Here is a 24,585-nt window from a genome sequence, read left to right as displayed (position 1 = left end):
TACAAGTTCTACTTTTGAAATCAAGCTAGGCTTTCAATTTGTAATATACCATGTACCCTTTGAAATTTTCGTCCTTACTTTACAATTTTTTCCAAATCCAATTATGAGGCAGAAAGTGTAGAACAACAAGATAAAAATTTATTCATGTCTGCTGATGGGTCATGGTTAGTTTAGCCATTCAGTTGTCCTCCTCATATTGGGTTATCTAAGGGATTTGAGTTTCAGAATGTGCCATTTCACCTTATGTCGTGATCAATATCACAATAATTTGGTATCGCTTATGCATGAATAATAATTTTTTTTATACATATGGGGGGCCAAAACTAATAGTATCAATATATATTTTTTTTATTTTATATTAAACTATTATTAAATTAGATAAGAGTATGAAAGACATTTCACATTTTTAGAATTGGTAAAAATAATAAAGGCCAAATGCTATATTCATATGTAATTTGTCCAAATCTCAAAGGATGTTAGTGTAATTTATCTTATTACTAATATAATGGATCTTTACCAATATTTATTGGGTACTTAAGTGGGCCAAAGCATGTGAATTTGCCCCACTTTTTCGCTCTATTGGTTTGCCCAATTGTACTAGGATGTGATGCGTTGCATTAAAAATTTACGTGTGGCGCAAAATCAAGGCACATGATCTCCTCCTGGAGGCCTCTCTTTTACGAGAAGAGTCATGAATTCTCCTTATTTAATCATTGGATGAAACAATTTTTTGAAATGTATAAAAAATCAAATCAATTATTTAATGCATCTAAATTATAAATAAAAAATAAAAATAAGAGAGTTCATGACTCTTCTAATAAGAGGAGGGACTTCTTATGATCATTATTCGGCTGATAATTCCTCAATTACTTCTTCAATTATTGATTAATGAACAAGGCTAGCATTAATAGCAACTTGGTGTACGCGGTCCTCTGAGAAATATTAGATGGTCCTTCGAGAAATATTAGATGATCTTGGTTCATTTACACTTGGTGAATTAATTCAATTCAGACTCTTCAATTAAAAAAACGATGTGTGCATAACCCAACCCGATAAATCTGCATTTAAGTATATTAGTGAATACCCAAATATAGATGCCGACCTAACTAATATAACATGTAGTAATACGGCCATGAATCACAACACGCGCGAAGCATGCCGAAGTTATTCATCCGATATCCACGCTTCTTTACATGCCATGCAACATGTTGCTAACATGCAACGATGCACCTGTCACACACTTTTTTTTTTATCTCAATATATATATATATATATATATATATATATATATATATATATTTGGAGAAATCATCTGTAGTTATCATCTTTCCCTTAGTAGTTATGTTCTTGTTTGCATTAGTAAGATGAACTATTGATAAAAATGCATCATAGAAAATAGTTTGTGTGATCCTATCTCTAAAAATTCATATGGTGATTATAGTTTGTGTCATCCTAATCCAAAATTTCGTTATTTGGTTTTGTAAATCGTTTCAAACACTTTTTTTCTTTTGCAAGTTTAAAAATAACTCATTTTGATTTTATAATATTTTATTTTCGTTTGTGACTTATTTGAGAGCCAAGTCCATGCTTGATGGGCTTGTGGAGGAGCTCTCTCACGAGCATTTCTGGAATTGAACAATGGCCCTTGAGGTGCCGTCCTTGTTGAAGAAACGTGTTCTTCTGGCACAACAGATTTATGCTGCAGAAAAGTGTTGTGGCACCCAGCTGATTCAACTAGTAGACAACTGTCCCAAATGTAGTGGTGAAAGAGTGTATTAATATAGAGTTCACGACTCTTCTAATGAGAGAGACCTCTTAGGAGGCTAATAATTTCTCAATTACTTCTTCAATTATTGATCATTGAACAAGGCTGCCATTAGCAATTTGGTGTGGTCCTTTGAGAAATTATTAGATGGTCATGTTCTATTCATACCTGGTGGGTTAATTCCATTCACTTTTCGATTAAAAAAAGGACTTCGCAAAAATGTATTAATGTATTATACAAAAGTCTCAATAGCGATACGAATTAAACTGATCCATCTGTATCAAATGACCAAAAATCATTTAATAATTTCCTCATCTGTATCAAATGAGCGAAAATCATTTAATAATTTTTAGTGGTTGCATGAAAATTAATTCATTTGACTTGGGAAACTTTGGACCCACCTATTGTCATTGATAAGTAACATCCAATTTGAAGACAACATTAATGTCGCTGCAAATCAGAAAATGAACTATCATGGAAAATGTTTTGGAGTCCAATAACATTTTGCTATAGATATACTATATCTAACCAATCACCTATCTCCTTTTGGTGCCACTGTGTTTCCCATCAAGAGCTTAGAATCAGGGGCGGAGCTAGGATTCTATGGCAAGGGGGGCCGAAACTATTAGCAATATTACCATCTAATTTACGACTATTTTAAGCCAAAAACTTTCTATTATACATAACGTTCATACAAAAATATATCTAGTCAAACTTTAGCCAAAGAGATATTATAGAGAGAAAAAAAAAATTTAGAGAGAGAGAGATAAAAAATATAGAGAGATATAAATGGGCAGCCATAAAAAAATATTTTAGAGAGAGAAAAAATTTAGATAGAGAGATGGCCACAAAGAGATATTATAGAGAGAGAAAATAAATTTTGAACAAAGAGATATTGTGGAGAGAAAAAAAAAAATTTAGAGAGAGATAATATCGGCAATCACAAAAAAAAATAATAATAAATAATAAAAAAATAAATACTTAAGAGAAAAAAAAAATTAAGAGAGAGAAAGTGTTTTACTTGGACAAGTCTTGAAACATACCCAAACAGACCCATTTAATGTTTAAATGTATACAAAATTGGTAGGGGCATTCTTGTCACATAAAAATGGTACTTTTGGATTTTTAGAAATAGATGAGATCACCAACTGCTCTTTTTCAACAAATTTATTTAATAGGGGTCAAATTGCTCAAATGATGAATAATAGAAGGAGTTATATACATTATTTATTTATTTATTTTAACAGGGATGTTTCTTGCATATTTTGTATATTGTAGGAATTTTTTTTTTACACTTAATCCTTCATTTAATTTAAAACATGTCTAAGGAGTTCCCTGATGATCAATGTGTTCGTAGTTGAACATTTGTGATAGCACATTTAAGTATTTCCTCTTCATTGCAAGATATGCACATTCAATTGTGCATAAACCTCATAAAGCAATGTTTGGCTTCGTCAAGAAATTGTGGACCTCTCTTCATGCCCAAATTATTTTAATCCATATCTCTCAGAATTTATGTATTCCCATTCCAAATAGCTGTCTCGATTGAGAAGTTGTTATATATACAATTATAATATTTAGATATGAACTGGATTTATTATTTATTTCTTTAACAATAATCATATCGAATTTATATAGAATATGAGCTAATAGGAAATAAAATATTATAAAAATTATAAATAATTTTCTTAGCATAAAATTTAAAAATTAAATTTTAAAACAATTAATTTGTACAAAATAATATAATATGATAAATTTATATTTATACTTTTTTTTCACGAAAGCTTGAATAGTTAGAACTGGTCTTGATAATCATGACCTTTTACAAGTTCTACTTTTGAAATCAAGCTAGGCTTTCAATTTGTAATATACCATGTACCCTTTGAAATTTTCGTCCTTACTTTACAATTTTTTCCAAATCCAATTATGAGGCAGAAAGTGTAGAACAACAAGATAAAAATTTATTCATGTCTGCTGATGGGTCATGGTTAGTTTAGCCATTCAGTTGTCCTCCTCATATTGGGTTATCTAAGGGATTTGAGTTTCAGAATGTGCCATTTCACCTTATGTCGTGATCAATATCACAATAATTTGGTATCGCTTATGCATGAATAATAATTTTTTTTATACATATGGGGGGCCAAAACTAATAGTATCAATATTTTTTTTTTTTATATTAAACTATTATTAAATTAGATAAGAGTATGAAAGACATTTCACATTTTTAGAATTGGTAAAAATAATAAAGGCCAAATGCTATATTCATATGTAATTTGTCCAAATCTCAAAGGATGTTAGTGTAATTTATCTTATTACTAATATAATGGATCTTTACCAATATTTATTGGATACTTAAGTGGGCCAAAGCATGTGAATTTGCCCCACTTTTTCGCTCTATTGGTTTGCCCAGTTATACTAGGATGTGATGCGTTGCATTAAAAATTTACGTGTGGCGCAAAATCAAGGCACATGATCTCCTCTTGGAAGCCTCTCTTTTACGAGAAGAGTCATGAATTCTCCTTATTTAATCATTGGATGAAACAATTTTTTGAAATGTATAAAAAATCAAATCAATTATTTAATGCATCTAAATTATAAATAAAAAATAAAAATAAGAGAGTTCATGACTCTTCTAATAAGAGGAGGGACTTCTTATGATCATTATTCGGCTGATAATTCCTCAATTACTTCTTCAATTATTGATTAATGAACAAGGCTACCATTAATAGCAACTTGGTGTACGCGGTCCTCTGAGAAATATTAGATGGTCCTTCGAGAAATATTAGATGATCTTGGTTCATTCACACTTGGTGAATTAATTCAATTCAGACTCTTCAATTAAAAAAACGATGTGTGCATAACCCAACCCGATAAATCTGCATTTAAGTATATTAGTGAATACCCAAATATAGATGCCGACCTAACTAATATAACATGTAGTAATACGGCCATGAATCACAACACGCGCGAAGCATGCCGAAGTTATTCATCCGATATCCACGCTTCTTTACATGCCATGCAACATGTTGCTAACATGCAACGATGCACCTGTCACACACTTTTTTTTTTTTTTTTTTTTTATCTCAATATATATATATATATATATATATATATATATATATATATATATATATTTGGAGAAATCATCTGTAGTTATCATCTTTCCCTTAGTAGTTTTGTTCTTGTTTGCATTATTAAGATGAACTATTGATAAAAATGCATCATAGAAAATAGTTTGTGTGATCCTATCTCTAAAAATTCATATGGTGATTATAGTTTGTGTCATCCTAATCCAAAATTTCGTTATTTGGTTTTGTAAATCGTTTCAAACACTTTTTTTCTTTTGCAAGTTTAAAAATAACTCATTTTGATTTTATAATATTTTATTTTCGTTTGTGACTTATTTGAGAGCCAAGTCCATGCTTGATGGGCTTGTGGAGGAGCTCTCTCACGAGCGTTTCTGGAATTGAACAATGGCCCTTGAGGTGCCGTCCTTGTTGAAGAAACGTGTTCTTCTGGCACAACAAATTTATGCTGCAGAAAAGTGTTGTGGCACCCAGCTGATTCAACTAGTAGACAACTGTCCCAAATGTAGTGGTGAAAGAGTGTATTAATATAGAGTTCACGACTCTTCTAATGAGAGAGACCTCTTAGGAGGCTAATAATTTCTCAATTACTTCTTCAATTATTGATCATTGAACAAGGCTGCCATTAGCAATTTGGTGTGGTCCTTTGAGAAATTATTAGATGGTCATGTTCTATTCATACCTGGTGGGTTAATTCCATTCACTTTTCGATTAAAAAAAGGACTTCGCAAAAATGTATTAATGTATTATACAAAAGTCTCAATAGCGATACGAATTAAACTGATCCATCTGTATCAAATGACCAAAAATCATTTAATAATTTCCTCATCTGTATCAAATGAGCGAAAATCATTTAATAATTTTTAGTGGTTGCATGAAAATTAATTCATTTGACTTGGGAAACTTTGGACCCACCTATTGTCATTGATGAGTAACATCCAATTTGAAGACAACATTAATGTCGCTGCAAATCAGAAAATGAACTATCATGGAAAATGTTTTGGAGTCCAATAACATTTTGCTATAGATATACTATATCTAACCAATCACCTATCTCCTCTTGGTGCCACTGTGTTTCCCATCAAGAGCTTAGAATCAGGGGCGGAGCTAGGATTCTATGGCAAGGGGGGCCGAAACTATTAGCAATATTACCATCTAATTTACGACTATTTTAAGCCAAAAACTTTCTATTATAAATAACGTTCATACAAAAATATATCTAGTCAAACTTTAGCCAATTTGTTTACAAAAACAAAAAAATTTGCTATATCTAGTCAAATATGACATAGATATGAACAAAAATAAACCAAACATACCAAATATCTACTACAAAAGCTGAGCTCGACGATGTTTCAAAGAACAAAAATCATCTATTATCGAATCTGAACTAAAAGTCCCAGCAATTTCTTTTTCAATATTGATACTTAAGTAATCTGCAAGAAACTCATCCTCCATCTTATTGCGAAGTTTGGTTTTGACATTTTTCATAGTTGAAAATGTCCTTTTTGTAGTTGCCGTGGAAACTGGAAGAGTTAAGACAAGACGAATCAATCTATCAATCAAATAATACACATCTGATTTCTTTGTTTCCACTAATCCTCTACATAGTTCAGAAATTTTTGTCATATTTTGGAAATATGGATGGTGAGGTACTTCAATCTCATAATGTTGCAATTAAAATCTCAACATAATCCTCTCTTGGTCTGTGAAATCTTGAGGATAACAATTATTTGCAAGCTTGCAAATGTCATCAATTTTAAATAACTAGTAACCATCTCTAGGATCCAAAGCAGAACTTAGGACAATTAGTTCCACTGCCTTTTTGCTAAATCTGTTATTCAACTCCTGCAATTGTGAATCAATTGTGCCATTGAATATATCAATCCGATAGTGATGCTCAAGTGTAATATTTTCTTGTGGGTGACGTGGTCGACCCTTACCTTTTGTATAAGGAGCACTCATATCAGGCACATCTATGTTATGACGCTCACAAAATGATTTAACAACCCCAAGTAGGTTGTTCCATCCATCTTCTCTCAATTTTAGAATGATGTTTTTAGTAGTCGAAACCAAATGCATAGCATTTAGGATGTCTTGAGATTTTTGTTGCAAAGCTTCACAAAGAATATTACTTGCTCCCATAATATCTTTCACCAAATGCAAAATAAAAACAAACTCAAATGATGTAATAATATCAAAAGCAGAATCGGCATCCCCTCGTTGGAAGCAAGTGGATCCATCTTTAATGATGCTTCGAAGTACTGAACATGTAGGACCAAACAACCTGATTAAGCTACAAACGGAATCAAAATGAGAGCTCCAACGAGTATCCCTAGGTCGTTGCAAGGAACCAATCTGATTAGCTCCTCTACCAGTCTCAATTTCATCTAGAGCTATCAAATGGGCAATTTCAGCAGCTTAAGCAGATTGTAATTCATCATTTCGTTTGCAAGAAGGTCCAATGAGATTGATAATGAAGTTCAACTTTGAAAAGAATTGATGGACAGGGATAACTTCTCTGGATGATGCAACTAATGCTAGTTGTAGTCAGTGAGCTAAACAATGCGCATAATATGCATAAGGGCAATTATTAAGAAATAATGCTTGCAAGCCATTCCATGTTCCGCGCATATTGCTAGCACCATCATAACCTTGACCTCGAAGATCCTGAACACTAAGATTATAATGAGAGAGAACTGTAGAAAGCGCATTTTTCAAAGTCAATGAAGTTGTATCTTTAACATGCATAATATCAAAGAAACGCTTTTGTAAAAAACCATCTCTGTCAACAAATCTTAGAACAAGAGCCATTTGTTCTCTCTTAGATTCATCACATGCTTCATCAACAAGAATACAAAACTTGGTATCTCCAATATCTTCACGAATCTTACTTCTCACTTTTCTAGCAAGAACATGCAAAATTTCCTTTTGAATTTGTGGTGAGGTATACTTGGCATTTTTTGGAGCATTTTCTAGAACGAGTTTAGCAACATCATCATTATATGTTGCCAAAATCTTTACCATTTCAATAAAATTGCCCCTATTTCTTGATTCGGGGCATTCATCATGCCCTCTAAAAGCACAAGCTTGAAATGTAAGCCACCGAACCGCATCAACTGAAGTTTTTAGTCTCAATCGGTTATTTGAAATTTGTTCTAAAGTTTGTTTTTCCATCACTTTATCAAAATGACAAGGTTGATACATTAAATCTTTGCACGATCTCTCGGCAATGTTGTGAGGTGAACAAGGACCTTCTCCAATATGATTTAAGAAAGCACAATTCTTTCCAGCGTTAACTTTCTTCCAATTTCGAAATCCTTCAAGGGTGAATGCATTGGTTCCGGGATGCCCTGTTGGTTTCTTTCCAAAAAGAAAGTAAGGTAAACAAAATGCAGCATCCTTTGTAGGAGAATACTCTAACCAAGAACGAAATAATTTGAACCAAGATGATTGAAACCGACGGAACGGGGATACTCTGAAAGAATAATTTGATATGGTTTCGCATTGATATAAGCTCGACGAATTTCATCTTGTTGGCCAATAGGATATTCCCATATTTGACGACGCAATCCCGGATCACGTTCTAAAATGGCAAAATTAACCTGTGTATGTTCAACTCGAGGATATTTTGGAGGATGTGGGTTCTCAAGAACTGAAGCATCAAGATTAGAAGAGGAAGGTACATCATCATTTGATTTATCGATGTTTTTTCTTTTAAAGAACATGTCAATAGTTTTTGGTGGCTTGCCCATTGTATAACACTATACCTAGGCCTACGCTTCCAAAGTAACCAATTGACCTGAAAATTAATCTAACAATGAGTTATATAAAGAATCTTTTTATCAAACTTCCCTAACAAACACACGAGTGATTTAATCTAAAATTTAAATCACTTTTAATTAAACAAATAAAATTTTAATTTATAAACAAAAAAATATAATTAATAGTCAAGCAAAAACTGAAACACAACATGTGTAATATTATAATAACATTATTACTATCAATCTTTCATTATTTTCAATTATCAATTAATAGTATAATTATATAAAGAGAAAAATTCAGAAGTGGTACCTCTAATTCAGCAGTACTTTACACTAATATTCTCCAACCACCAATATATGAGTAAGGGTGTAAGACTCCAATTGAACCAATCCTTCCAAGTTTCCAACTACACAATTAAGTAAGCACTGCAACATTAGAATAAATGTTGATTTTTTTGAAAAATAAAAATAAAAAATACATGTATGAAATTCAAGACTGTAACTTATTTTTTACTCACATTTGATTTCAAGAGTCCAAGATTTTATGATTATGCAATCAAATTAATGAATCATGATAAACTTAAGTCACTTGATTATTTATAGTTCATAGTATTAGAATTTTAGAAATGCTGCAAAAATTGAAGTATTTGGGGATATTGGAAAGTATAATTTGAAAAATGACAAAATGAAATTTTGTTTAATAATTTTAATTGATTGTTGATTTTACATTGTTACATAACTAATAATTTATATTACCTGTAGAAATAATGCATAGAAGAGTATTTGAAAAAAAAAATAATTAGGGTTTTCAATAATAAAAAATGCTGAAAAGATTAAAGTTAAAACAAAAATAGAAGGTAAATTAGTAACTTACATATTCTGATTCAGTTACTTTAATTGATCTATGGATAAATCATTGATGGATCAAAGATTCAAGATGAGTTGCAAACTTGCCGGTGCCTTTTTTTTTTTTTTTTTCTCCTCTTGTTCTCTACTTTTCGTGGTCTCTCTGTTTCACTCTTTGTATTTATTTTGGAAAAGTAAAAAGATGTTTTACTTTTATCTTTCCGTTATAAAAATATAAAAATGATACTTATTATTTGATTCCCGATGCTACATCAATCATCAACATCTTATATATAATATATATATATATATATATATATATATATATATCATATATGTATATTATATTTGTTAAGTCAACTTTTTTCTTTTTTTGGATGGGACCGTGGGGGGGCCAAACATAAAATTACCTTTGCTATTTTTTTTCAAAGCTGTATTGAGCATATACTAAAAAAAATATTTCTATTCTTGGTGGCCCCCCCCCCCCCCCCCCCCCCCGAACCATCAATATCTCAAGTAATATAAGTAACCATTATTATTTAGAACCATCAATATCTCAAGTAATATAAGTAACCATTATTATTTTTCAGATACATGTGACATTATCTTCATGCATAAAAAATCTCCAACTAATTACTATAATTATTTATGGCACACATAAATAAATGCAAACCTATAAATATACACATAAAACAAAGAATGTAATTAAGATATGTTCCAAACACATTATATATGTAAACAAGGAAAATGAGAGTCCAAATTCAAACTCCAAACCCTCACAAGCCCTAAGTGAGCCCACCACAACTGTCCGATTCGACAAGGGGTTTGTGAGTTGGTTCAGAGAGTTCAAATCGTTATCCATCATCCATCTATAAACAAACGTATCATCTTATAAATCTTTTTCCCAATAATAGAGTTTTGTAAGTTTGCAACGAAAGATTAGTTATAAGCATAATCTGGAGGGAAGGGATCTGGTACTAGTTTAGATTGTCACTGTAACACACTGCATTATAATATAACACGGTACATTATTTTTGTTGCATAAGTTACGTAAAATTATTGTATAAACGATCTAAATATCACATAACGCCATAAAAGATGAAATAACATCCATTTTCTTGTATACTTGAAGCTTATAATTGTGTGGCACTCATCGATAAATTTTTTGTTATAGGAATATGTATTTTGCTTACAAAAAGTACATAGATCGCTAATCTCAGAGAGCAATGTAATTAACAAAACTGTTTCCTAAAAGAAACGATTATGTGCGTGCTGAATATTGCATGATTTATTCTTAGTCAAGGCCATGGTCTCCCAAGTTGCAAATTTACAAAAATTGATATATATAAAAAAAAATTCCAAAATCACTCACCAAAAATGTCTTGAGGCAACCAATAGTCTACCTAAGTTACATAAAACGGGTGTGGGAACATGAGCGAGTGCAAGAGTGAGAGCGCGAAAGAGGCAAAATTTAAATCATACAGAATGAGAACGGGACAAAAGCGTGCACGGAGCACAAGAACGAGAGTGGCGCGAAGCATAAGAACGGGAGTGGCACGGAGCGTAAGGGCGGCACCCGTTTAGAAGAATTCTGTGACTTAGACCTCTACTCTTAAAAAAAAAATGATTACTACTCTCCAAAGAGAAGATTTAGAGTTAGAGTCTTGTCAAGAGTAATATTTTTTACTGTGGGTTCTGCGTGTTCGGTTGAACTTTCTTTAAAAAAAAAAAAAAATACTGCATGCACTAAAAACAAACTTAAAACCCACTCACAATCCAAGAGTATACGCGCCAATGAAGCAAGGAAAAGTACACGTAAAGGAACTAGCAACCAACTAGAGCTGAAAAATAATTAAAACGTAGTAGTTTAAAAAATTATTTAGTTATTACCAATCAGATGAAGAATAATCATATATATTAAAATCCAATTCCAGCCAGAAAAAAATGAATTGATATTTTCAGTAGACAAAAAGATAATGGAACATGAATCAAATGTTTAAAAAAAAAAAATCTACTGAATATTGGGGGTCTATATATATATAGAAGTATAAAACATAACAACAACTAACTACCTTCAATTAATGTTCGATTTTGAAAGTTCGGACATAGAGGGGTACACTCAGTGTACTACGTACGTGCAAGTCCTCGCTCAATGTGTGGCTCTATAAAAAAATAAGATAGCACTTGATCTAAGAGAGTCAGTGAGTTATTAGTTAGGAAGAGCTAAGCATAGACATGGCTTTGGTGCAGATACAGGAGATCCCTAGGTGGAAGAAGCTGTTGAGCTACGTAGGACCTGGTTTTTTGGTCTCGGTCGCCTATCTCGATCCCGGAAACTGTAAAGAATCTCTCTCTCTACACACACATACTCACACTTAGCTTCTATGCTGATCTTTTTTGTTTCAACTTTGTTTGTTTGTTTTTTTTTTTTTTTTTTTTTTTTTTTTTTTTTGGTGTGTGTGCAGTGGTGACAGATTTACAAGCTGGGGCTGACCATAAATATGAGGTCTGTGTGTGTGACTGTGTGTGTCATGGGCATTTATATGTCTATCTCTGATGGTTATTTATGTCTAACAGTTGCTGTGGATTGTGCTTGTTGGGCTGATCTTCGCACTTATAATCCAATCTCGTTCTGCAAATCTTGGAGTAGCTACAGGTTATACCTTTCTCAGTGTCTTGTGAAAACTATATACATGCAAGGTTTTTTTTTTTACTGTTTTATGCACGTAGAGTAAGCGTCTGGTACAGTTCTAACCGGTAATATTGTAGATGTGCTTGCGTTTGCTTGAACTTAGAAAGAAAAATATATAGTTGAAAAAAAAAACGGAGCTGAGATTTTAAATATTAAAGTTATACTCTTTTAAGGGTTTAACCTTTTAGAGAAGATGGTAGTTAGCAGAATCAAGGGGCTCATGCTTTCATGTATTATTCATGCTTGAACACTATAATCGGCAAGCTTCAATCAGACAAAGTCCAAAGCTAAATTGGGATGACCTAGCACACAAGTTCATGCAGTTTTGATATACTGTGTTTTATGTAATTAATTATTAGTGTCTAAATTGAAATAAATACTGTTTTTTTCACTCCTACTTACTAGTGTCTGAACTGAAAATCATTTTTGTGTTTTTCTACATGAAACACACACAGGGAAGCACCTCTCGGAGCACTGCAGGACCGAGTACCCGTACCCGATAAATTACTGCCTCTGGATACTTGCTGAGATTGCGGTGATAGCTGCAGACATCCCAGAAGGTTACTCTCTACATATGCTAGCTTAGATTGATGCGAAAATGATACTTCCTCCGTTTCATAAAAAGTGTCACTTTTAGGAAACTTTGACTCTTACAAATTGAACTGTCACGGTTCTCGAAACACGATACTTTTTTTGAGACGAAAGTAATATAATTTACTATTTTTATCTAACTACACAATCGATTTGATTTGTAATGATTGAAATAAATATTTATTTAAAGGTTTTTATTTATTTAACTTTTTATTTTTTATTTTTTTTATTTTATTAAAGCTGACAGAGGTCACGTTGAATTCTATTAATTGGAGTAACTACAAAGACCGAGATTGATTTTAGGGTTATTGAGCTCTAAAGTCTATCCAGTAACAGCGGAGATGCAAGGGGGATCCAATAAGTAGCCAAACTATAGGGGCATTTGTAAGTAATCGGTAAATTTTAGAATACCTTGGGAATATACCCCCAATATCTACTAGCCGTTGGATTAACCCCACCATTACATCCAACGGCGGGTAATGATTGGGATATGTGCCCGTGAGATATTCTAAAACTTGTGGTAAATAATCAATTGCCATCCCTTCTTTTCCTAGGTTTTTTCTTGTGTCGGTAATCGAAGAACTTTGAATGGTCAAGTACAAAATAAATGAAGGTAAAAATATACGTAAAGATGTAATCAAAATTGGGTTGAGTGATGAGTTTAGATCACACAATAATTTCATTTGTAATGTTGCAAGATCTTGCAAGCACCATCCGAGTGATTGGGTTGTTTCCCGCATTTGGTTGCCCGTGTTCAAACCTTGCACCCTTTCACTCTCTTGTAACAACAAACTCCTAACATTCTTGTCATGAAAAAAATAAAATAAAAAAATAATAAAAAAACACAATGTTGCAAGATCTTGGGCCTTTGTGAATATAACATGTGTGTCCAAGCCCATTATGAATTGCCTATGTTGACCCATCTTCGTTTCGTAGATTAAAGTAATTTTATTCAAGTGGGTTTCAACCAACACTGTGGCCCACCGATGCACCATGCAACATCACAAATGCAATAACGGTATAATACTCATGTTGTAGCAGTACAACATCATTAAATCGAAAACTCAACATTTATTCGTAGTTATTACGTTGTTGATTTAAAATTATTGCGTGACCATTGCATTTTCGGATTAAATACTAGGCATAGGAGATGATCTTGATCCCTTCATTCTTTTGATTTCTTACCATCATGTTTATTACAGTGATAGGCACATCTTTTGCTCTCAACATGCTCTTCAAGATACCCATATGGTGTGGGGTGCTCCTCACTGGATTGAGTACTCTCTTCCTCCTTGGAGTGCAACGATACGGTGTGAGTAGCTCCTCTATTACAATTATGCACCCGCAAAAATGTTAAATGTGCATTCTTTCCAAGTTACACACTCTCAGTTCATGCTATTAATTATTTACCGCATTTTTAACTTGTATGATTGTGTAGATAAGGAAGCTGGAGGTTGCAATAGCTACTCTGGTATTGATTGTGGGTGGCTGCTTCTGCAGTGTGATGGTACAGGCCAGTCCTAATGCAGAGGAGATCTTTACCGGAATGTTCCTTCCCAAATTGACCGGCAAAAGGGCCACCGGAGATGCAATAGCTCTTATAGGAGCTCTTATCATGCCGTAAATACTCATCACTTATACGCTACTTCTTACAATTCATAAGACAATTGTGTTAGTCACCATCGTTCTTCATCGATTAGATGAGATGGGATTGATGTTTTTTTACAACAAAAATGTGCACAAGATCATTAACTGTAGTACCCCTCTAGTTATTATCCCTGGTTCTAAACCGAAAATCAAGTTTAAAATTGGTCAAAACCGAACAAGTAAGAGGTTTCTGTTTATGCCTCGAAGAATAGAACCTCTCTCTTTTAATAGTGAAAATGGTTTTCATCAGGATTAATCAGTGTAAACCATATCACACTGCAGGCATAACCTCTTTCTTCATTCAGCATTAGTCTTCTCCAGAAAAATCCCTCAAACCCATGATGGCATAAAGGTCAGTACCTATCCTCCATTGATTATCCACCTCTGTAATGACACTAGAGATTCAATAACCATCTCTCTCTCTCTCTCTCTCTCTATATATATATATATATGACAGAGTGCATGCAAGTATTTCTTCATAGAAAGCGGGATAGCATTGTTCATCGCATTCCTCATCAATGTGTCGGTGGTATCTGTCACTGGTAGTGTGTGCTCGAATCCAAATCTCTCCCCACAAGCCAAGGCTCACTGTAAGAGTATCACTCTCGACTCAGCCGCTTTCTTGCTTAAGGTCATATTCTCCCTCCTCGATTATAAACATTTTAAAACCATCATGCATACTCTGCACACAGCTGAGAACATATACAGGGGATGATATGAGCCCTATGTATCACAAGTTCTATCTCTGTACAGATATTCAGCAATCAAATAATGGAGCAAAATCAATCAGCATCAAATATTTCCATTAACTTATCATAACTTACCATTGCATTGATGCAGAATGCTCTCGGAAACTGGAGTTCAAAGCTCTATGCCATATCTTTGCTTGCATCCGGTCAGAGTTCAACTGTTACCGGGACTTATGCTGGCCAGTACATAATGGAGGTGCTATTTGGTACATGAATCCACACACACACACACACACGAGAGAGAGAGAGAGAGAGAGAGAGAGATTTCTGAAGCATTTGCTATGTTTGCAGGGTTTTCTAGATCTGAAAATGAAGCTTTGGGTCAGAAATTTACTTACTAGGTGCATTGCCATTGCTCCAAGCTTAGTAACCTGCATTATCGGTGGATCATCGGAAGCCTCAAAGCTTGTCATCATTGCTTCTGTAATGTCATGTCAATAAGAATTTGATTTCTTTTTGAATTATAAAGCAATGTGCAAAAGAATCTAACTGTTAATCATCTTGCGCTTTTTGGGTTCAGATGATCTTGTCATTTGAGCTACCATTTGCAATGGTTCCTCTCCTCAGGTTTACAAGCAGTGAAGCCAAAATGGGTCCCCACAAGAACTCTATATCGGTGAGCTTCTTTGCTCTAAAATACCTTCTACGAAACGCTTGACAAAGTAGAATGCAAATTACAGAATCCAAAATGTGATAATTGTTGCAACTACATCTACGTTTTTGTCAAAAGTCATCAGTATAGTGACATTGTCAAAACTTACATTTCACCCAGGGTTGTATACACACCTACCACATATCTTTCTCAGGAATCAGCATGAATCCACAAAAACGAAACAGTGACATCCATATTAGAATTTTTTTTGACTATATTTCTGCTTGCAGAGCTAAAATACTAGGAAAAGATTACCAGTAGATTTCTCTATGAAATTCTCTCCATTGCTCTATTATATATCTGTTAAATGATGTTTATAATTCTACAACTTACAGGTGACTATAGTCTCATGGCTCTTGGGGATCTGTTCGATTGGGATCAACCTATATTTCTTAAGTACGACAGTGGTGGGATGGATGACCAATAACCAGAGGTCCAAGGCTGCATCGATCCTGATTGGGGTTCTTGTTTTTCCAATAATGATGCTTTATGTTGCAATGTTGGCCTACTTGACATTGAAAACAGAAACACCTGCTACGGGGTCCCCAAATTTGGAGATGAACTCTGCTAGGACCGATGAAATAGGAGTTGAGAGGGAATCAGAGTTAAGTAGCATCCGTAGCACCCATGAGATTGAGGTGGGTGCTACTGTTCGTATGTGAACATTATGACTCTAGATCTCATAGCTAAGTAACGGGGTCCCCGAATTTGGAGATGAACTCTGCTAGGACAGATGAAATAGGAGTTGAGAGGGAATCAGAGTTAAGTAGCATCCGTAGTGCCCATGATGTGAACAGTATGACTCTAGATCTCATAGCTAAGTAAAAAATCGTTCTAGATCTCAAATGGATTTGAGACGAAATTAGAGTTCAGAATGTACACAAGAAATGCTAGATCTTAAGCTATGTAAGAGGTTGCGCTTTTCTTTTTGTTTATGTAAAAATTGCACTGTCAAATACAAATAAGGGGTGGTAAATAATTACAAGAAAATTTCTTCCCTCATATAGGAAACAAGATATCAAAGCTCAGAGATGGGTACAAAAACAAACCAGGTACATGATCAATAAATGAATACGAATAGCTTAAGTATCCTGTTAATCATACACAGAAAGAAGAAAGAAAAAAAACTATAGGAGATAATTTACAAAATTCCAAATTGCCAGGAACATGTATCAAAGGTAACAAGGATTTATACTCATTTGCAGTCAGTACTTGATCACATGGTGGCGCAACCAGAGGTCATACATGACCATGTGGAAAGCATCATACCTGATTGGAGGTGAATTCCACTGGAAGTGTTTCTGGACCTGATAAAACATGCCACAACAGAATTCTCATCAGTAACCGCAAATCCTTGTTTCACCTAGATGACAATGCAATGGAAGAACTGTTCAAAAAAAAAAGAAAAAGAGAGCACTTGTATAAGCCATTTACATTCTTTCATCCTATATCCTATCGACCATAAAAACATAGTCGCCATTCTAAAATAGACAACAGTTTTTTCAACTTGAAAGTAGAAGCTTCTTTCTCGATTCAAACACCGAAACTGATCATAGATCTAATTATATGTAATTCTCAAGCTGTGACGCAAAGATTTATACCTTAACTAAATTGTTGTGCAAAGCAACAAATTCTGCATCAGGTATGTCCTTGAGAATTTGCTTTAGCCGGTAAACATCAGTCTCCTTGAGTATGACCGAGAATTTCCCCCAATTAAGAATATCATTGAATGGCAGATCATAATAATTAGACAGAATTACTGCAAATAAAACACCCAAAATTAATTAGACTAACAAAAAGACAACAATAACATGGAGAAATCACACCCCAGGAAAGGATAAATATATTCCTCAGTGTGAATTGAAATAGCATTGTAGTTTTGTAACATTTCCTAAAGGCTAATAATTAAGAAAAACCTCCTAGTTCTGCAGAGATACTTGCAAATATTCATCATGTTTCTAACATTAACCCCTCCCCCTTCCCTGGTGGAAGTTTTCATTATAGTGACTACTATATCTGAATAGTACTCAAAATCTCCAACCACAGCAGGTTGGCTTAATTGAACATCATGAATGTCTGAACTTGAAGGTACTGAAAATAATTCCCGCAAAATCATAAAGGGTGTCTCATTAACACCGGATAGAAAATTTGAGGGGCTACATCAAGTGTTTATGGAAAAGAAATTGACCAATTTATAATTTCCCCAAACATCCGTATGCTTTGAATCATGCTGGGAAGCTAATATGATGCAATCACAGGGTGCAATTCCTTTATCTATTGTAACAAAATCATTCAATAACTGATTTCCCTAAGCATTTCAAAATATGCATCAAATAGTGGCTAACCAGCTCAGCAGCCACTCTCTCATTTGACAACTACTAGGATTAGCATACTTGGCTAAGGTTGGGGGCACATGCCCTACCTTCTGAAGTCACTAAATATGTCCTTGAAAATATCTATAAACTCCTCTTACCAGGCTAACATTCCTCAAGTGATTGGGTGGGATTTTAAGGTAGTGCGAGTTGCATTAGGGTTATTGAAACCATCAAACCAAAATTTTGACAAGAGAGGAAATAAAAAGACATTGCAAATTACCCTTTCTCAACAAGGGAAATCTTCTAATTATCTCCATGGTCAAGGAAGATTAAAATACGTCTTATTGTGTTTGTGCCTTTTGTGTTAATTAATATCTGCTAGTGCAGAGATCGATTAGGCTTTTACCAATCGCCAATGCTGGAGCATTGGTCAAAGCACAGACTGTCAGGCATCAAAAAGCAGGCTCTAGTCCAAGGGCAACCACTTCTGCCAGCCATACCAAAGGGGATCAGTACCCAATCCAGCACCCTCAACTAACAAGGACAGACACTAGGTAATGGCCTCTTAGTAGTCAGCCGGGTTGTGTTTCACAACCCATTTGTACCATGCAAGCAAGGACTAAGGAGAGAAAATGGCAGCAAAAACCATTTCATATATAATGCCAAATGCCATGAAACATTGAAATCTTACCAGGAATACATCCATAATGGATCGAATCTGTAATGCGGGCACTATTGACCTGGGAACCCCCAGGGCATATGCAGAACTTAGTCCTGTAAAATTTCTTCTGATATACCAGATGTCCAGTAGCCCTGTTTATTCTGTTGTTCGAAATATCAAGTTCTGTGTCATTCTCCCATACACGTGCCAGTATAACTCTAATTTTAGAGTTCCTGTGACCCGCCCAAAAACCCAGAGTTGTCCTGAAAAATATGATTCTTTTTAGTTTTAGTCAATTATCTTAAAGGTAGGTTGCAAAAAATCAGATAAACATACATTCATTTTATTGTAGACTAACAAAAATCAAATCATTTCTAGACCAAAGATGACAAATTCAAGTGTCTCCAGATGTCTGAACATGGAAAAAAAGTATTTATTCAAATCAAGGACCGGCCATTTAAAAACAAGAAAATAGATTGTATATAATAGTATTTATCTCCTAATAAATCCAATACAAGGCAGGAATAATAAATTTTGTGTCAACTGCAACAAATCTAAAAATGATGTGTTCCAGTAGGGTTGTAGGATACAAAAGTTCAGCTAGTAATGCTTGAAAACATAATAAAAAGTTTACAGAAGAAATCACCCCAAGATACTCGAAAAAGCAACAACAAGATTAAAGCAAGTGATTAGGGAAACTATATGAGCCAATTATTCTTTCATCTCTATATGTCTTAAAGTTCACGATTATGTGTCAAGATTGCATATCCTGAACTTTGTTCCAAAATTATTTACCTAAGAGGAGAGCACAGCAGAGTTATTTTGGCTTGTCACACCCCTAGGTAAGCATTCTTGTATTTTTATTTCTTAATTGTTTGGGGATAAATCTCCTTCCTGTACATTCTTCATCCTGTTCAACAGAATTTTAACTTCATAAAGCCCACCAAGATGAGTATTGTGGAAGTGAAATTCATTCAGTGAAAAAAAAAAAAAAAAAACCTTCCCAACAGAATAACAAGTCACGAAATTAATGCACTCTTACATTATATTATTTTTTATACAACAGAAACAGGTGTTGGAAATTGCATCCGATGTACATAAGTTAGAATAAAGTTGATGTCCTGTTCTTTCCGGGACTCCAAAATTGCTTGTCACATTATCTCTGAATGGGAGCTACCAGCTTCTGTAATTCAACCACCTCCACGATCTCCGGACTGAATTTGGTGATGTAAACCAATGGTAATGATGTTTAAAAAGGTATCTAGGATTGTTCTAGCTTGGGTTGGGCTGGGACTTTGGCTCATGTATTGTTACTACTAACAAACCTGGTCTTTGGGCCATATCATTTTTTTTGAAAAAAAAAAAAATGAGAGAGAGAAAAAAAGAAGAATAGTATTTAAGATAGAGTTACAAAGAAAATAAGGCAGAGACCATGTGCACTTGAGGCACACACCCTAGTATCAGCAAGAAAAGAAGATCACATCCAGCATTAGACCAAGTCATATTATTTGAAGTACTTGGATTGTCATCCAGACAATGACTCTAAGCAATCAGAACTCCAAATTATAATTGATGCCTAAACATGAACGGTTTTTCAATTACATTTGATTTTGAAGAAATGATTGGCCATGTAAAGTAGCCAGCTACCGAGAAGATGCCTCCTATCGACTCCAACTCCAATTAAAACTAACATATATGATCCAACAAAACAAGATTGAAGATTGCATTTCTCAGCCATTTATTTTGTTTCAAAATCTCATACTCATAAAAGTAAGTTCCACTTTAACTAGCATAGACATGGACACGGGATACAAACACGATACGAAATGGATACGTCGACAAGTCAAATCCTAAAAAACTAAAAAAGTAGGACACGGGTTAGGCATGGATACACCTATATAAATAATAATTTTTTATTTATATCCTTCCAAAACTTTAGTGGCTCCTCATTTACAACTTTTAAATCTAACATTTTTTTTAGAAAAGACAGTTTCCTAGTCATAATTGCTTTCCAAGGGTCAATCCCAAGACTCCCTCTAGCATGTTTGGTCCACCACTTTCCACTATCTAAGCAGCATCTCCATCCTAAAATATTTTTCCATAAAAAAGTTTCTCAATCACAAATCTCCATAACCATCTATCCAAAAGGACTTGATTCATTGACATTTTAAAGGTCTTGTCTCAAACCTCCAACTTACTTGCACATTCAAATAGATTTAATACACAAAAATAAAACTTAAAGTCATCACCGATTCCACCCCAAAGAAAATCTCTTTGTTTTTCATACAATCTCAATATAATAGGAACTGTAATTGAAAAGGGACAGAAAGTAAGTTGATAGACTCAATAATGCCCATATCGAAGTCAGTTGATAGACTCAATAATGCCCGTATCGAAGTCACTTTCCCTCCTCAAGAAAGGTAATCTCTTCACGCACTTAAGATTCTTTCCACTATTTAAATAACTTCATCCACATCACTTTCGCATTGCTAGAATATCCCAAAAGGAGTTTGATTTAAGAAGAGGGACTCCACACTACACCCAAGATCAATTGCAGGAACTGCCCTCTCTCACAAGCAAGAGCTCACTTTGCTTAAATTAATCTTTGAATCCAAGAACGCCACAATACAAATAAGCACGCCTCTTAAATATCAAAGTTGTTCCATCGGCTTCAAACAAAACCACACCATCACCTTTTAAAGCAAGTGAGAGATCACTCCTTTCTCCCCTCCTCTCTTTCCACCTCAAAACCTTCCTACGGATTCTCATCAGAAGGCTTGTGAAAGTAATTCACTGAAAGTTCTTCTGATAAAAGAGGCAAGCAAACTAAAAAGCAAAGAGGACATCAGTACGCAGTAGGAGAATATTCTTTTCATTTCTATTCCCTCAAGAATTGCAGTATGGTAATAAATTTTGTAGGGCAGTAACTTCCAATGCTTCAGAATTAACAAATGACTGAAAAAGGTAGGAAGCTCCACTTGGTTTTCCATCACCAAGAAGAAAGAAAGGCTATTACGGGGGATATCAAGTCACTGGAACTGATTCCAATGATAGATCAGATGAAGAGTAACAAATAACCAAAACAGACAATAGGAAAAGTGAACATACAAAGATTGGAGTATGCGTCGACTATTCATTACAAAAGTACCAGCGCAATAAGCCTCCATTACCTGTTTTCTACGTCGTTTCCTCCAGCTGGAAGAGCAAATGGCTGCAATATTTGAGGAAGAGCAACATCTTTGTGTGGAATAAATCCAACGTCATAGCTTGGGGAGCACACAACTCGAATTGAATTCTTCACAAGAAGCGGAAGTCCTTCTGTAGCCCTTACACCAACATCATGACAAGTGACAAAAAAATGATCTGCACCCAAGGTTCTATTCCAGTAAGGATACTTGGATATCAAACTCTCCAAATAATTTTGGATGATTATGGTCATGTTCTCATATAGGATGTGCCCTGCATAGCATTGTAAGAGCATCATACACCAATACAGGGAATACCAAAATCTAAGATAGAATTATAAATAAAAGGGAAAAAAAAAATGGGAATCATAAATTACTGCCTTAACAGTTTTGTAATAACTCACTACCACAAGCCACATTAACAAATTTCCACAAAAAAATAAATAAATATATAAATAAATAAATAAAATAAAATGCAAGTGAATGCACAATTAATGTGCAAAGGCCGAGATAGACTAACATTTGAAATGCACCACTCTTCCCCAAAAATAAACATAATAATTCTCTTTAACAAAAGTTTGGACCACAAAAAAAAAAACAATCAAAACTTCTGTCCTCCCCAATCCCCACCTCCTGCCCCTGAAACAAAGAAAAATTGAGGGCACAATGTAGTGACAAAATGTCAAACTCCTGCATGAACATTCTCAAATTAAGATACATCTGCTGGATACTTTGTTCCTGACCTCATGAAGTAACCATTCATATGGCATGTAAACATCATATTCTCAAGCATGAATTCCCAACATATCAGTAACTAACTGCAATTGGCATGGATGTCTGAAAAATGAAATCAAATTGCTTTGGTAGAAGAAGTGTGTGTTGAATACAATAAATGGTAATTATAGTTATAGTCATGAGTTCATTACAGCTACAAGCCTGCAATTATTGTCATTGTCAACAAGGTTGAAAAATCACTCGAGAGAACACTGTAGGAAAACTTGCAAAATCAAGCTTATTAGGAGATGGGTGAGTTTATTCTCTCTTTAGATTTTTCAGACTCCAAATTCACTAAATCTTTTATTTCCAGGCGGATCCTTATGGTAATCTACCTTTTCCCCCACATAAATCTCTACAAGACAATTCAAATTTTGGTTCTTAAAAATTCATTTCATAATTCATTCATACATGAAGTGAATCCCATTATCCATTCATTAACATCGAAAATTCCCCTCCCCAAAAACATGTGAACACTCATTATTTTTGGACCATCCAAATAACCTCCTGCTGTGATTTTCTTTCAGTAAGTAAGCGACTGCTGTGATTACTCTAAAAGTTTTAATCCTTTTTCAGCTACAAAGTTTAGACTCATTCAGTAAATAGTATTCAATTGATTTGTATTGGGTGATGAACTTACCAAAAAAACCAAATCAGAATGAAGAAAACAACAGAAATGGACTCAATATCATTAATTCTATCAAACATTATCAGCAAGCACTTTGTTAAAAAACTCATACTTCAAAGGAATTTTCAGAAGAAGACACTTAAATTCTAATATCTTCATAAGAAGATTCATGATCAATATCAAGATATGAAAATCGAACATTATACCTTCCCTCTCATCTTATGGCATGAGATCGGGATGAAGAACAGGTGAGCCTGATCTGGATCCTCTGTGCGGAACCGACCCTCTCTGATATTCTGAAAGAAATAGCCTTCGCTGGAGTACTTTCCGGTGAGCTTCCTCGGCGTCTGGTAATACGTGTTCGGATCTCCATCGGGATATATATACACCTTGAAATTCTTCTCCATCTCCGCATAATTTAGCCTGAATATCTCCGGAAAATGATATGCATCCGATAACTCCTCCAAATCATTCTTCGAAACCACCTTAATCAAACATAAATCAACGAGACTTCAATCAACGAGAATTCTCGGGAAAACGGGGTAAAATGAGGGAAAGTTGAGCAATAGTACCTGAGGAACAGGAACTGAGAGAGCCTGAGTGGGAGTGTAGGAATTGTATTGGAGAGGAAAGTGGACGGACTTGAGAGAGAGAAATATGAAGGAGACTAGGGTTAGGGCTGCGAGAGTGAGGAGTGAACCTTGTAGGGAGCAGACGGCTGAGAGATGCGGTGGATGCTGAGGCTTCGCCGGCGGCATCGCCGGAAAAAGCAGGCCGTGCGGGGTGTTTTCCGGCGAGCTCAGAGAAAAAGTATGAAACTATGAAGAAGAATACTGTGTTGATCTCACAGTGGGTTTCTATCTCACGCGTCTATCAGGAGCGTACATAAGAAACATTTTGGTTAGGATCATTCCAAGTTTGTTTATTCATGTGATTATTATATTGATTAAAAAAAATCAAAAAAAATTAAAGCTTATGAAGATATTAGGCGAGTGTAAAATAAGAAATTTGACAAAAAAAGGTGAGAATTTTTTTTTCCAGGTAAAATAATTTTTTTTGGGTATTTGGCAAAAATATAGGTTTAGGTCGAGTCATCATAATGGACTGTAATTATTTTTATTAAATTTTAATATTTTTTTTTCTTTATATATATATATATATATAATTTTTTTTTGGGATGGTAAAGTAAACACACACACATTTTTGCTCACGCCGGGACTCGAACCCCTCCCC

At 34.4% G+C, this 24,585-nt stretch overlaps 2 protein-coding genes and 1 pseudogene across 2 annotated transcripts; 1 reads left to right on the top strand and 2 right to left on the bottom strand.

Annotated features, from left to right (window-relative positions):
* Window positions 1-6,615: 6,615 nt before the first annotated feature.
* On the bottom strand, window positions 6,616-8,603 carry LOC132316609 (uncharacterized). Its single transcript, XM_059815086.1, has 3 exons — window positions 8,309-8,603; window positions 7,413-8,267; window positions 6,616-7,244 (listed from the first exon to the last, which is right to left on the bottom strand). Exons 1-3 carry the CDS (start codon window positions 8,601-8,603, stop codon window positions 6,616-6,618), a joined length of 1,779 nt encoding a protein of 592 aa, XP_059671069.1.
* A 3,025-nt stretch (window positions 8,604-11,628) lies between these two features.
* LOC132267079 (metal transporter Nramp7.2-like) lies at window positions 11,629-16,724 on the top strand. The gene is made up of 12 exons (XM_059768129.1): window positions 11,629-11,796; window positions 11,924-11,964; window positions 12,036-12,114; window positions 12,606-12,710; window positions 13,944-14,053; window positions 14,180-14,361; window positions 14,671-14,740; window positions 14,846-15,019; window positions 15,229-15,333; window positions 15,429-15,560; window positions 15,658-15,753; window positions 16,125-16,724. Exons 1-12 carry the CDS (start codon window positions 11,694-11,696, stop codon window positions 16,449-16,451), a joined length of 1,524 nt encoding a protein of 507 aa, XP_059624112.1. The 5' UTR covers window positions 11,629-11,693; the 3' UTR covers window positions 16,452-16,724.
* An 81-nt stretch (window positions 16,725-16,805) lies between these two features.
* Window positions 16,806-24,251, bottom strand: LOC132267080 (probable glycosyltransferase At5g03795; annotated as a pseudogene).
* Window positions 24,252-24,585: the final 334 nt, after the last annotated feature.

This window comes from Cornus florida, unplaced genomic scaffold, assembly GCF_030987335.1.
Source record: "Cornus florida cultivar Cherokee Brave unplaced genomic scaffold, ASM3098733v1 CherokeeBrave_3.0.0_Hap2_Chr07, whole genome shotgun sequence".
Taxonomy (NCBI): Eukaryota; Viridiplantae; Streptophyta; class Magnoliopsida; order Cornales; family Cornaceae; genus Cornus; species Cornus florida.
This window is presented reverse-complemented; position numbering and strand designations above follow the sequence as displayed.